We start from the raw sequence: 13,133 nt of genomic DNA, 5'->3' as shown, positions 1-13,133 counted from the left end.
TTGCAGGAACAGCTGGGGGTGAACAGGGCTGAGCAGCCCCCTCGGGCTCAGACCTGCCCAGCTCAGCGCGGTGCGACCGCGGGTCCCAACTCCCGGACCGCAAGAGCTGCAGAGGACAATCCCTGGTCCCCAGGGCCGGGGCCGGAGCCGCTCGTCCCGTCCCTGTCCCGCGCATCCTGTTTCCCTCCCTCTTCCTGTCCCTGTCCCGCTGCTCCCTGTCCCCCTGGTCCCATCCCTGTACCCCTGGTCCCGTCCCTGTCCCCCTGGTCCCATCCTTGTCCCCCTGGTCCCGTCCCTGTCCCACTGGTCCCATCCCTGTCCCCCTGGTCCCATCCTTGTCCCCCTGGTCCCGTCCCTGTCTCACTGGTCCCATCCCTGTCCCGCTGGTCCTGTCCCTGTCCCGCTGGTCCCATCCCTGTCCCGCTGGTCCCGTCCCTGTCCCCCTGGTCCCGTCCCTCCCGCACCGCCCGCTGCCTGCGCCGCCCGCCCAGCCCCGATTTACGAGCAGCGTGTGAAGGACAGACACTGGGCCGCTGGGCTGAACAATGCGGGAATATTAGCCGAGTTACAAAAACAAACAAACCAAACCCTGCCGGGAGCCCGTTTCATTTATCTTCCTTTGTCCCGTTTTGCTTCAGCGTGAAAGTCGCCCTTTCAAGCGCAGCGGTTGCGTTCCAGCCCCGGCGGGCAGCTGATCCAAGGCGCTGCACCGCGAGCTTCCCAAAGGCTCTTTGCACACTTCAATTCATCCCTGAATATTCAGCCGCCTTCCCTCCCTCCAACCCTCCCGGGACTTTTTGCCCGAGAGCCGAGGGTGTAGAGCCCGGGGCCGGGGATGGCGGGGCACGGAGCCTTTGTGTGCAAACACAAGCCGCTGTTTGTATTTGCCGTGCCTCTGTCAGAGCCCGATTGTGCGCGGGGCAGCGCTGCCCGCCGGGCTGCTCTCAATATCCGCCCGGCCACCGCCGCTGCCGAGGGACGCTCCCCTCCCTCCCTCCCTCCCTCCCTCCCTCCCCGGCCGCTTTGAAGAGAAGGGATTTAATTTCATGAGGCTTTCGGTAATCACGTTCCGATCTCCAACATTAACCAGAACTGACTCCCTCTTGCAGAAGGGGGAGGATGAGGCAGCGAACAGCCGCGGCTCGGGCCGCGCTGACGGAGGAAGGCAGAACGCGGGGCTGGTTCTGCGCCGCTTATCAGATGGGGCCGGAGAACAACAGGCTCTTGGCAGTGCCAGGAGGGAGCGGCTTTACCCATCCCGAGGACGCTCTTCGGGGCTCTCGTGCACCACAAACTCTGATTTTTTAACCCAGACATTTTCCTCCTGCCGCGGCCCTTCCCGTCCTTTACTTTCCCTCTTCCCCGCCCCATTCCCAGTGTCCTGGTGCCTCCGCCGCGCTCCCCAGGGCTCTCTTCTGCTGGAACAGGCTCCTGCTCGGCCATCGCTGCCTGCTGCGGCAGCCAGTGGCCAGGAAGAGCCAGGGCCAGCCCTCCGGGGAAGGTTGTGCATGAAGAGGAGGCTGCGGACAGGGGCATTTAGGTCTCGCCTGCCTGCACTGCCCCTCACTCCCCTCTCCTCCTCTCCCTGCACGCAGGGCTCAGCTTTCCCCAGAGCAGCCCCTGACCAGGCAGAGATGACTCTCCAGACCCAGAAGGAAAGTCCTTTGGAGCTGTGAGAGCAAAGCAAGAGCTGGGACAGTCCCTCGTGAGTGTTAAAATTCCCTTTTCCTATCAGATGTGCCGTCCACTCTCTCCTCACCCACTGTGGTCTGACTGCCTGAGCCTGCACCCTAAATACCCACAGAGCTGCCATTAAGGGCCCGTAATTGTTCCCACAGGATAATTAATGATAATTCCAGTGAAGATTGTTGGCCTTGGTCAAAGCTAAGCCCGGATCGCAGTGATCCACCCAGCGCAGCCTGGCAGGGATCTGGGTGATGGATGGCCCCGAAATACCGCAGGGAAGGTGACGTGGACACCTCATCCATCTTTCCGTGCCGGGCCCGAGCTCGGAGCACACCGGCTGCGAGGACGGGATCGGGGGGAGCAGCTGGGCTGCTCCTGGCGGGGCCGGGAGTGCACGGACCCCGCAGGACGTGGCAGCGAGCCCGGAGCCGGGGCCTGCTGAGCCAGCAGCATTCCTGCCGTGCTCCGCCCCCAATTCCCACCTGGGACACGGGCAGGACACCTCCCCTCCCTCCCTCCCTCGTGCCATGACAAACTGGAAGTGCTGTCCCCTCTCCACGAGGCACCATCAACAAATCTGGACGTGTTTCTCGCTGGCAGAGAGAGTTTCTCATCCCAGCACATCAGAAAGGATAAATCTGCTGTAAAACAACCCACAGAGCCGGGCTGCTCCCAGCCTGTGTCATGCACTGCCTGCTCCTGCCCCTCATGGCATTTTTGCCCTTTCCCAGGGGAAATTTGGGGTACTGGGTCTAGGCCTGGGCTCTCCACCCTCTCCCCAAACGGGAGATGCAGCAGCTTTGATCCTCAAGCAGAGGTTCCCAAGGTTGCTCCCCTCTGCCTGTGCTGGAATTTCCACTCACCTGCCCGCACAATCTCTTTTTGCTGGTTATTTGTGGCAGAAGAGGGCCAAGGACAGCCGGGCTTATCCATTAGCAGCCCCTCCATCCCCAGGGGAGCAGGACTCGGCCTGGGGGCTGGGATTGCCAGTGCAGCACCCCCAAGTCCTGCCTCAGCCCGAGAGGGGACCCCTCTGCACCAGCCACCACAGCCTGGGTGACAGCAAAGCCAGAGGTCCCTTCCAGCCCTTCTGTGGAACAATTTGGGAAACCCCTGCACTCCCAGGAGAGAGTGAAATAAAGGTTCACTCCTTCCCTGCTCTCCAACTCCTTGTCCAGGTGGGGGATGCAGACACGATTTTCAGCTCTCCCGTCACTCACGAGACACTTTGAAAAGGTTGGAAAGGAAAATTTCTGCCTGTGGAAACATCTGCTCAGGAAGATTTCTTCCACGGCCTCAGAGCTGTGTGTGGGACATGAAGCCAGGCTCTTTCCCTGCCTGTTCCTTCCTCTCCCTCTGCCATCCCAGCGGTGCAGGAGGTGCCTGTTGTGGGCAGCAGTTCTGTGCCCAGTTTGTGCTGTCAATGCTCCCCGTGCCCGCTGAGCCCCAGAATGAAATAATCTCTCTGCCCACATCACTCCATCTGTTTTTAAACTCCAGTCTCCACTAAAACCAGCGGTGCACAAAACACTTCCATAAACTCATCTCCCAGCAGAGCTGAGTCTCCTCCATTCCCGTGCTCTCCCGGGTCAGAATGTTTCTTTGGTATCTCCCAAAAGAAGACAGGATTTTCCCCTCCCCACCACTGATTCCCTGGTTTCTGCTGAGCCTAAATCAAGCTCTCACTCGGTGGGGTTGAGCCCCTCCGTGCCACCGGTCCCTCCGCTGCTGCCTGGGGCGGATCGGGAGCGGAGTCCGCGTTCCGCTCCCTCCCAGACCCTCCGCGCTGCCCTGGCTGAGAGCAGGAAAAGCCTCCCCGTCGCCTTATCAGTCCCCAGGGTATCCTAATCCCCTTACAAACGCAATCCATTACACAGATATCTTTTAAAAGCCTGCCTGTCACTCCGGCCAGCCCCATCCCCGCTCCCCGGACCCTGGAGCGCGGTCAGCGGGGATGAGTCTGCGGCGGGCAGAGCCGGGAGTGCCCCGGCCGCGGATCCGGCCCGTCCCTGTCCCTGTCCCCAGCCCTGTCCCGTGCTTTGATCCCTGCTCAGACACGGCCCCTGTCCCCGTCCCGCCGGCAGCAGAGCCAGCCCGAGCCGTGCCAGTCGCGGCCGTGCCCGCTCCGTGCGGGAGCAGCGGGGAGCTGGCAGGGATGCTGGGGACGGGAGCTCGGCTCATGCAAAGCAAACGTTCCCTGCTGCTCGCAGCGGCCCAGGCCAAGCGGCAGCCGCGGCTCGGAGGCGCCCTGGGGACGGGGCAGATGCGGCTCTGCCACCGCCGAGCCCCGGCCCGGCTCTGCGCCCTCTGCACGGGCTGGTCCTGCGGGATCCTCTCCCTTCTCCTCCAAACCGGGGGATCTGCTCGGTGCCGCCGTGGACGCCCTGCAGCTAAATCATCCTGCCGAGGCTGAGCCCGGGAACCCCCCGTGCTGGGGACGCAGCCCTGCCGAGGGCTCCTGTGCCAGAGCTCTCCAGGAAAAGGTGGATGTTGGATTTGATGGGTCCTGGGGCTGCTTTGGGGTTTTTTCTGCTGTTTGACAGCAACAAGTGGCCAAATGCAGGTACAATGGCAGGCAGGTACCCAGGCTGTTCAGCCGCCCTCACCCATGACCTCCTCTGCCCTGAATGGCCCCCAGGACAAAACTGGTGGGGGAAAAGCTCAACGCAGCACCCTGAAATCCTCCAGGAAGTCCTCAATAAACTCAGCTTGCACAGCCCTACCACAGAAAGGCCACGGACAGGATGGGAACTGTGAAGGCTTTTGAGGTGGGTGCTCAATCAGGGTAAAGAAAAGGAATCACCTAAATTTAATAAGACACACCAGGAACTCCCTGGAATGAAATCCTGCAGCCCCATAAAAAGCACAAGAGCCTCCAAAACCACTACCAACAAGCTGGGTGTCACAGAAGGGAGGCAGGACAAATCTAGGGCCAAAAAGACATCAACCTTCCGTGGCCACAAAAATCTGTCTCCCATCCCTGAGCATGAAGGGGAGATAAATTAAGAATAGAGAGACAAATTCGTGCTCCCAGCTGCTCCCAGACAGAAATCCCAGAATCCTGGGAGTGCTTTTACAGGCAGTGGGGATTCCAGAGCCCTCGGGTGCTTTTTGCTCCATCCCTGGAGAGCAGCACGTCCCCCCGGGCAGGCACAGGGGGTTTGCGAGGCGAGGACAGCGGAGGCTGAATAAGGATGACAAGATTTGGCCCAGAAAGAGGAGGGCAGAGATTAGCCGTGGACAAGCTCAAGGGAAGGCAAGTGTCCAACCCGGAGTGCCAAGCCTGGTTTTGTTTTAGCCTTAACTGCGCTTTTTTGTTTGTTTGTTTGTTGGTGTAAAAACCTTTCTGTTGGAAATCAGTTTAACTTTAAGCTTCCTGAGAATAAAAGCCTGTGAGAAAGCTCTGCCCATGCGAGGCTCCCTTGGGAGGCTACAATGGGAGCCTCAGCAGCTCCTGGGCCCGAATTTCTATGGCTACAGCACCCATCTGCTCAGCAATACAGCCACCCCTGCTCTGGGCTTCCCCAGGCAGCCCGGCCTGCTGGGAGCTGCCCCCGGCGGGGCTGGAAAGGGCCGGTGGCTCCAGGGATGGCACCTGGAGGCACGAGGAGCCCAGTCCCCACAGGGTCAGCTCCAGCTGCTGGTGAAGCTGCCCCAGCTGCAGTTTCCTGAGTACAAGGATGCTGCAGCGATGCTTCGTGTCCTTCTCAACCCAAATCCAAAGGGTTTTACAGAGCCTCCCTTTGCTCCCTGGACATGGGGAAATTGAGGCCCAAGGCAAACCTGGATATCAGAAATGAAGAACATTCCTGTTATCATCAGCAGGTAACAGGCAGCACCAGCACAGGGCAGCTCCAAAATGCACCTGAGAGCCCTGGCTGGATCCAGCCACAGGCAGGGCCCTGTTGTGCTGCCAGACCCAGGCACCAGCGCCTGCCTCGGGTGGACAAAGGAGGTTACACTGCAGGGATCCTGCTCTGGCACCCTGGGGACCCTCTGTGGGACCCTGGGGAGACTCTGGCACCCTGGAGAGGCTCTGGCACCCTGGGAACCCTCTGTGGGACCCTGGGACCCCTCTGTGGGACCCTGTGGATCTGCAGGGGCAGCCTGGGGGTCCTGCTCAGAGTCTCTCTTCCCAGGCTGGCAGTGTGGCTGTTTCTCCAAGCAAGAAGGGATGGATGCTTGCAACCTTCCCCATCTCTCTGGAGCAGCCGTGGCCATGAGCAGGGTGGACACGGGGACACCCAGACTCCTTTTCTCCTCACAGAGGGATTTGCAAAGCCACTTTGTTCCTCTGCCTGACTCCCATCCCAGCAGGGAACTGAGGGAGCAGAGGATGTGCCCCTGTGTCACCAGGTCCCTGCCAGCTCTGCCAGTCCCACCCACGCTCCCCTTCCCCGTGCTGCAGCCAGAGCCTCTGTGCCCCTGTCCCTCTGTCCCTCTGTCCCCCTCAGGACAAACCATCTGCAGAGCCCTGAACCACCAGGGAGAGGAGCAGGCAGAAAGGACACCTCCCACCAGCCCAGCCCTTCCTGGCTGGATGTGAGCCCTTCCTGGCCACTGGGAGCCACTGCCAGCCCCTGGTGGCCCAGGCCTGGCCCTGGCTCCCTGCTCTGCCCACTCGGGGGTGCCTGGACCCCGCAGACAGGCACTGGCTCACAAGCAGTTCCTGCAGGGCCTGTCCAGTGGGACAGAGCCAAAGTCACCCCCAGCTTGACTCCTTCTTGCATTTGGAGGCCAAGGAGACCGGGAAGGAATCCTCATCAGGCTCCCACTGTGCCAGTCTGGGGAAAATGCTTACAGACAGGATGGGAACGGGGAGAGCTTTGAGGTGGAGGGGATTAATGCAGGGTAAAGGAAAGGGACCACCTGAACTTAAAAAGGGACACCAGGAACTCCCTGCATGAAACCCCTCCCATCCCTCTGAGGGAGCAGAGCCAGAGGAGCGGGCTGTGTGGGAGGATCTGATTTCCCTGGCTGTGGGGAGGGTGGAGGGGCCCCGTTTGCTGTTTTAGCAAGCTCTGCCCTGCAAATGCCTCCCTGGACCACCGCGGAGGTGCCAAAGGCCCAGGTTTGGCTGGAAGGAAGTTTTTCATTGGGAGCCTTTGGTGGGCGCTTCTCTCAGAGCTCCTGGTCAGCTCCTTGTCTGAGGTGAAGTTCCCTTTCCGCTGAACAAGGACTTGCTGGGAAATCGCTGTGACAGGAGACACATCCCAGCCTGGGAACCCTCGGGCAGCGCAGCAGAGCCTGTCCAGCGCCAGGCTCCCGTGCTGCCCGTGCCAAATCCCCTATCTGGGAACACAATGTGTTTCCTTTCTCCCCCTGCGCTCGCTCCCCGCTTTGTTAAACGCTCTCGAGGCACCGCCGAGGGCCAAAACCCGAGCGGCGCCCGGCACCTGCAGCCAGGCTGACGTCAGGAACACCTGCAGGTGCCGGGAGCATCTCCTGGCTCCGCGGGGAAAGGCGCTGGGGCTCCAGAGCCCGCGCTGGAATGGAGTCTGGAGTTCTCCAAGCGCCTGTCAGCGGGATGCAGCCTGGCCTTGGCCAGTAGTGCCTTATCCGGCAGAGGGGCTCCGTGCAAAGTGAAGGGAGGGTGCTGGTCCGGCTCAGTGCCAGCACCCTGAGCCACGCCCTGGTTCTGGAGAAATTGTGGAACGGTGCACATTGCATTTTAGTGATGTCGAATCTGATCAAAGACCCTGCCTGCGTTTTCCTGTGTCCACACGAGCTCACCAGCAGCTGAGCTCTGGCAGCGTTTTACTTCAGACGTTTCCCAGCTGCAATTCCTCTCCTGGGAGAGCTGGAAGCTGCATCAGGACGAGCTGGGCTGGAGAAGGGGGCTTGGGCTGGACCAGTGCTGAGCAAAGAGGCAGCCCAGCAGCGCTGGAGAGAGGCAGGATGGAGAACAGACCTCCGAGCTCTTCTCCAAGCCGAGTCCTCCCTGGAGCCCTCCGGCTCCCAGGCGCCCGGCCAAAGCCGGACCGCAAGGCCAAGCTTACGTGGAGGAGTTACTTGCCAGGTAAAGCTGATGGGAACCTGAGGCTGTGAAAGCTCTGCAGGAGCAGATCCCAGGAGAGCATCTCCAGGGACAAGCCCTGTCCTCTCCACGTGCAGTGCTGGGATCTCGCAAGGAGCTCTAAAGAAAAATTCGATCTGGCTGGAGAAAAGCGTTCCCATGGGAAATTTTGACTTTCTGTCAGAAACTCCAGAGCATTTCTTTCTCAGCCCCAAAAAAGCATGAATAGGAACAAAGATTCAATTTTGGCAGGGGGAATGGGCTTACCAAAGAAAACACCCAAATTTTTAAGCAAAGCAGACACATTCTATAATTTTTCTCTTTGGATGAAAAGAAAAAGAAAAATAAAACTCCCAACGATTTTCTAGGAAGGAAAAAAGTAAATTCAGTGAAAAAAAAAAAAATGCAGCCAGTTCTCCCAGCGCTACTCGATGCAAATTCAGCTGATTTGGCTGATGCCCCTTTCCCTCAGCACGGCCGCTCTGGTCCCCTGAGCAGCCTGGAAGGAGCCTCCAGCGAGCGGCGGCTCCGGCAGCAGCTCCCGCTCGTCCCGGCCCTGCCCCGCGCGGGCGGCTCCACCACCCGGGCCTGACTTTCTCTCGGGACTTGGGAGAGAAACCAGGGTGGGCCGAGGGTCATGAGCGAGTGGGTGGGAGTTGAATGGGGTTATTGTGATCTTTATCTGGGGGGATTATTCCAGGCCGTGTGGCCTTGGCAGGGCAGCGCGGGGCTTTGGCCGCGCCTGGTTTTACAGGCTGATAGGTGCGGCCCCAGGGAAGGAGCGGCCGGACTGGGCTGCGGAAAATTGTTTTACGGTAGCTTCATCCTTGCAAAACATTCACTTCCCAGCACAGCCGGTGGAAAAGGGAAAAACAGAGCGATTTTCGTTTGCAGAAGTCTGACGCGGCTAGGAGAGCACATGGTCTGAAATGCAAAGCCTGGCATAAAAGTGACATATTTTACTGGAAACTGGGAACTTGCTTCCCTTTTATTGGAAATACATTGGAAGGGAGAAGGATGGTAGGAGCACGGCGCCAGCACAATAACTGAACAGAAGCGTTTTCAGGAGAGTTTGGGAATCCTGCAGAGGAGACCGGGGGTCCGATAGCGCCTCGAGAGCGCACCAAAACGTACGGCGCCGCCGATAGCGGTGACTCCGCAGGCAGGGAGCGGGGCTGAGGCTGGGAGAGCCGGACCCCTCCTGCCCCCCGGCCTCGCTGCTGGGCAAGAGACAGCGCTGGGGTGGAAGCGGGATGCGGAGCTCCGTCCCCGAGCGCTGCCGGGCAGCGGGGCCCGCGGGACGGCGGAAAAGCAAACCCGGAGCCGACCCCGGCAGCCTCGGGGAGCTGACCCCGCCGCTCTCCCTCGGGACGCGGCATCTCCCGGCTGCTTCCCCCGTCCCGACGGGATCCGAGCATCGCCCCCAGGCTGCCGGGACCCAGGAGCCGCCACCGCGTGTGCTCCGGTGCCAGCGGGCCGCTCTCCCCGCCAGATAACCCGGCTTGGCCGTGCCTTCCTGGTGAAGAGACGCCGGCGAAGAAATTGCGCTCTCTGCAAGGCACACATCTGATTGTGATTTGGGGAAAAAAATAAAAAATGAAAAGAAGGGAAAGAAAACAAAATAAAAGGGAAAAAAAAAAAAAAAAAAGGCGGCCAACCCCGGCCGCTCGGCGAGGGATTTTTCCTATAGTCGGAGCTGCAAATATTTTGGAAGACGGGGCCGTGTTTTCCGTGTAAACAAGGCGGCGGCGGCGGCGGGCGGCGGGGCCGGGGCTGCGCTCCGCGGGGCCGGGGCGTCCCGGCGCTGGGAGCGGAGCCCGGTCCGGGTCATCCCAACACGGTGCCGGGTCCCCACGGGCGCACGGCTGAGCACCGGCCCCCGAAACCGCTAGGAGAGGAGCGGCAGCGCGCGGGGATCCCGCTGGGAAGCGGGGGTGGAAGATCGGAGGAACGTTCGGCGGCATGTGTGAGGACTCACGGGGAAGAACTGCCCAAGCGCTTAACCCTTGTCCACCTCGGCAGAGGCGAGGGACACTCCGTCTCCGCCCGGGACAACCAGCACGGCGCGTGTTTCTCGCTCCAGATGGAACGAACGGGCTCCTGCCCGGCTCTCATTTGGCCCTGGAGCTCCTTCCAGTCCCAGCCGCCGCCTCCCAGGGCCGCCCGCACCCCCCGAGGATGCAGGGACCGGAGCTGCAGGCATTGCCCGGCTTCCCCGCCCTGCTCCCGGCCGCCTTCCCTCTCCGGAAAGGGCCAAAGCCCGTCCCGGTCCAGGTCCCGGTCTCCGGACGCGGAGCCTCTCGGGCTTGGCGGCGGCTCCCAGCCCGTGTCCCGGGGAGGAGAGAGGGGCTGCTGCGAGCACCGGGATCCCCGGACCGGAACCAGGCCGTGGGCTGCGGGCCCCCCGGCCGGGACCTTGCCGGGACGGGAGCCCCTGCCAGGCCAGCCAGGGACCCTTCCCGCTCCTCCGGACACGGACGGCGTTTTCCCGGAATCCTGAACGCCCCTTATTCCCCTCTCCTGAGCTCCTTGATTTTTCCTGCCTCGCGTTTCGGAGCTTCCCCTAACTCTGCTCATCGGAGTCCCCCGCTAACTCGGTCCTGCGCCGCCGGGTGCCTCCGGAGTCCCCGTCCCACGGCCCCGCGGATCTCGGTATCCTCTGCCCCAAATTCCTGCGCCCTGCCCGCCGTTTTGCACCTGGAGGTCCCTCGGTGTTGTCACCAGCGGGGTCCCGAGTACCTCAGTGTCCCCTGCCTTGAGCTGCCGGGCGCCTCAGTGTCCCATGTTCTGCGCTCCCGAGTGCCTTCACAACCCCGCTCCGCGCTCCGAGGTCCCTCGGTGTCCCGTCCTCATCCCTACACTCTCCGGTACCTCACTGTCCTCCTCCTATCCCGTTCTCCGTGTCCCTGCTTGTCCCCGCGCTGCTCGGCGTGTCCCTGGATGTCCCCGTGCCTTTCGCTGCCGTCCCCCGCGGCTCCTTCGCTCTGCCCTCCCTCTGCCTCCCCTCCGGGGACCTCCGCGCCCCGTCCCCGTCCTCCTCCCGCCCGTGTCCGCGCCCGCGGCCGGGACTCACCCACGCACTCGTTGGCCTCCCGGGCCGTCGCTCGCTGCCAGGGCCGGTCGTAGTGGAAGGGCTTGCAGCGGTCGCACTCGGGGCCGGCCGTGTTGTGCTTGCAGTCGCACACCAAGCTGTCGTCGCGGTCCCGGACGCAGCGCGACGCGTGCCCGTTGCACTTGCAGCGCCCGCCGACCTGCAGGTCGGACACGGCGTAGAAGTAGGAGTCGCGGGCCAGCTCGGAGTCGTCCTCGCTCTCGTCGCCGAAGGTGTGCAGGCGGCTGAAGGTCACCCTGATGTCGGTGGCCGTCACCCAGTCCTGCAGCACGGGCGAGTTGTCGAAGTCGTGGGCGGTGGGGCGGCCGTCCAGGGTGCTGAAGGCGATGAGGCCGCCGGAGAGGGGCCGCACGTCGGTGTGCGAGTCGGTGCACACCGCCTCCTGCTCGTTCTGCTTCGTGATGGCGGCGCGGCTCGGCTTGTTGTACATCTTGCGGCACTGCGTGGAGTAGAACTGGAAAGGCACCCAGGTCTTGCCGTAGTCCATGGACTTGTGGATGGCCATGGACTCGGGGCGCGGCGAGCAGAACTGCAGGCTGACGTAGGTCACCTCGAATTTCTTGCCGAGGGACAGGGTGAGGGTGACGTTGTGGGGATACTGGACGTAGCTGTCGGACTGCCAGCAGGTCAGGTTGTGCGGGTTGTTGAGGTCGGTGAGGAAGGAGGGCGGGTGGGCGCGCTTGGGGTCGGAGGCGTTGCAGAGGTGGCAGGTGCGGACCTGCTCCTCGCCCTTCTCCGTCACCACGCAGTACCGCGACGGCGGCTTCCCGCAGGTGCTGGACACCTTCACCTCCTTCCCGAAGGCCGAGTTGACGAAGTCGGGGATGCAGCGGCGGGGCAGCCCGTGCTCGTCGTAGCAGGGGTCGGGCTGGGCGCTCTGCACGGCGAACATGCTCACGCCGTGGTAGCCGCCGCGCAGGGGCTGCGCCAGCCACGCCGCCGCCAGCAGCAGGGCCAGCGGCGCCTCCGCTCCCCTCCGCGGCATCCTGCGCGACCTCCGCGCGGCGTGGGGACAGCGGGGAGGGGGACACGGGGCGCGCCGGGGAGCCGCCGCTGGACCGCGCCGCTCCGCGGGGCACCTCGGCCGGGGACGCGGTGCGGCGGCTCAGGGAGCCCGGAGCATCGCCCGCCCCGCGGCCAGCCCCGCGGAGAAAGGGGAGACCGCGACGGCGGCGGCACCACAAAAGTGGGGCTGGCGGCGGGGCTGGGTCCCGCCTGCCTCCCGCCCCGGCCCTTGCACGGAGAATGACTGGCGGTCCCAGCCCCCGCCGCGTTTGAGGTCATGCTAAAGGAGTGACATCGCGCTCAAGGAACAGAACAACGACATCCACTGGCGGCTCAGCCAGAGACGCGCACAGGCCTCGGGGAGGGCGGGGGGGGGGATGGGAGTGGGACGGAGCCCGCCTCGACACGGCGGTGATGGGCGCCGGCTCCGCCGCGACGGGCCGAGCCGCCCCGAGGAGCTGAACGAGGGCCCGTGTGCTCTCCCCGTCCCCCTGTGCCCCCGACGGGGCTGGGGGAGCCGGGGCCGCCCGCGCCCTGCAGCTGGGGATGCTCCGTGGGCGTGGAGCGGGAAGGGGGGAAGAAGCCGGAAGGAGCCCCACGCCCACCTGTGGGGACGCCGGGGGGATCAGGACGGGGACGTCTCCCACCTGGTCCCTGCTGGCCTCCCCTGTCCACCGGGCCAGACAGGGACTGGCCCCTAAGCTGGATCGGAAGGGACACCGGTCCGAGTGGGCTCCCGCAGCCCCCGGCCCTGGGACAGAAAAAGCCGGTGCTGGGGAAGTTTACCGGGGGGAAACAGCACGGGAACTGCTGGGCCTGGCGACCCCCGGCAGGTGGCTTTAGGGGGCTGGTCTCGGGGAAGAGGGGCAGTCTCTCTTTCACAGCCCCGGGACAGACCGGGCACAAGGGGCTGCCTGGCGCCTCTTGCCGCCCCCCACCTCGCTCTGCAGTTTGTCGGCTCTCCCGTTAAGGCGAGGAAGGGGTTAAAGGGCGGCACTTGTCCCGCACCGGGCCGTGGCCCAGCCCCGCTCTCCCCTTCCCACCCACCCGGCGGACCCCCGGTGCCGAGGGGCCGCCCCCGACGGCCGCTGCCCCCGGCCCCGCTCGGGCTCCGCTGTGATCCCGGCCGGGGCCACAGCCCCGAGGGACGGTACCGACACCCCGGAGAGAGCCCCGGGAGGGAGCGGAGTTTCCCTGCCTCGGCTCCCGGCCGCCGTTCTCGCCCCCCTTCCCTCCCTCTTTGATTAAAAGGGCACTTTTATTTTTCCAACGGAGGTGCCCTCTCTCGGAGCGCTGCCCACGCCGTGTCACTCA

General features: G+C 63.3%; 1 protein-coding gene across 1 annotated transcript in view; it reads right to left on the bottom strand.

Annotated features, from left to right (window-relative positions):
• The window catches only part of NTN1 (netrin 1), an 83,082-nt gene extending 70,960 nt beyond the window's left edge, over positions 1–12,122 (bottom strand). The window contains exon 1 of the mRNA XM_059864072.1: positions 10,776–12,122. Coding sequence (XP_059720055.1) covers positions 10,776–11,799 — 1,024 coding nt within the window. The 5' untranslated portion in view covers positions 11,800–12,122. The remainder of the gene's footprint in view (positions 1–10,775) is intronic.
• Positions 12,123–13,133: the final 1,011 nt, after the last annotated feature.

This window comes from Haemorhous mexicanus, chromosome 20 (genome assembly GCF_027477595.1).
Source record: "Haemorhous mexicanus isolate bHaeMex1 chromosome 20, bHaeMex1.pri, whole genome shotgun sequence".
Taxonomy (NCBI): Eukaryota; Metazoa; Chordata; class Aves; order Passeriformes; family Fringillidae; genus Haemorhous; species Haemorhous mexicanus.
This window is presented reverse-complemented; position numbering and strand designations above follow the sequence as displayed.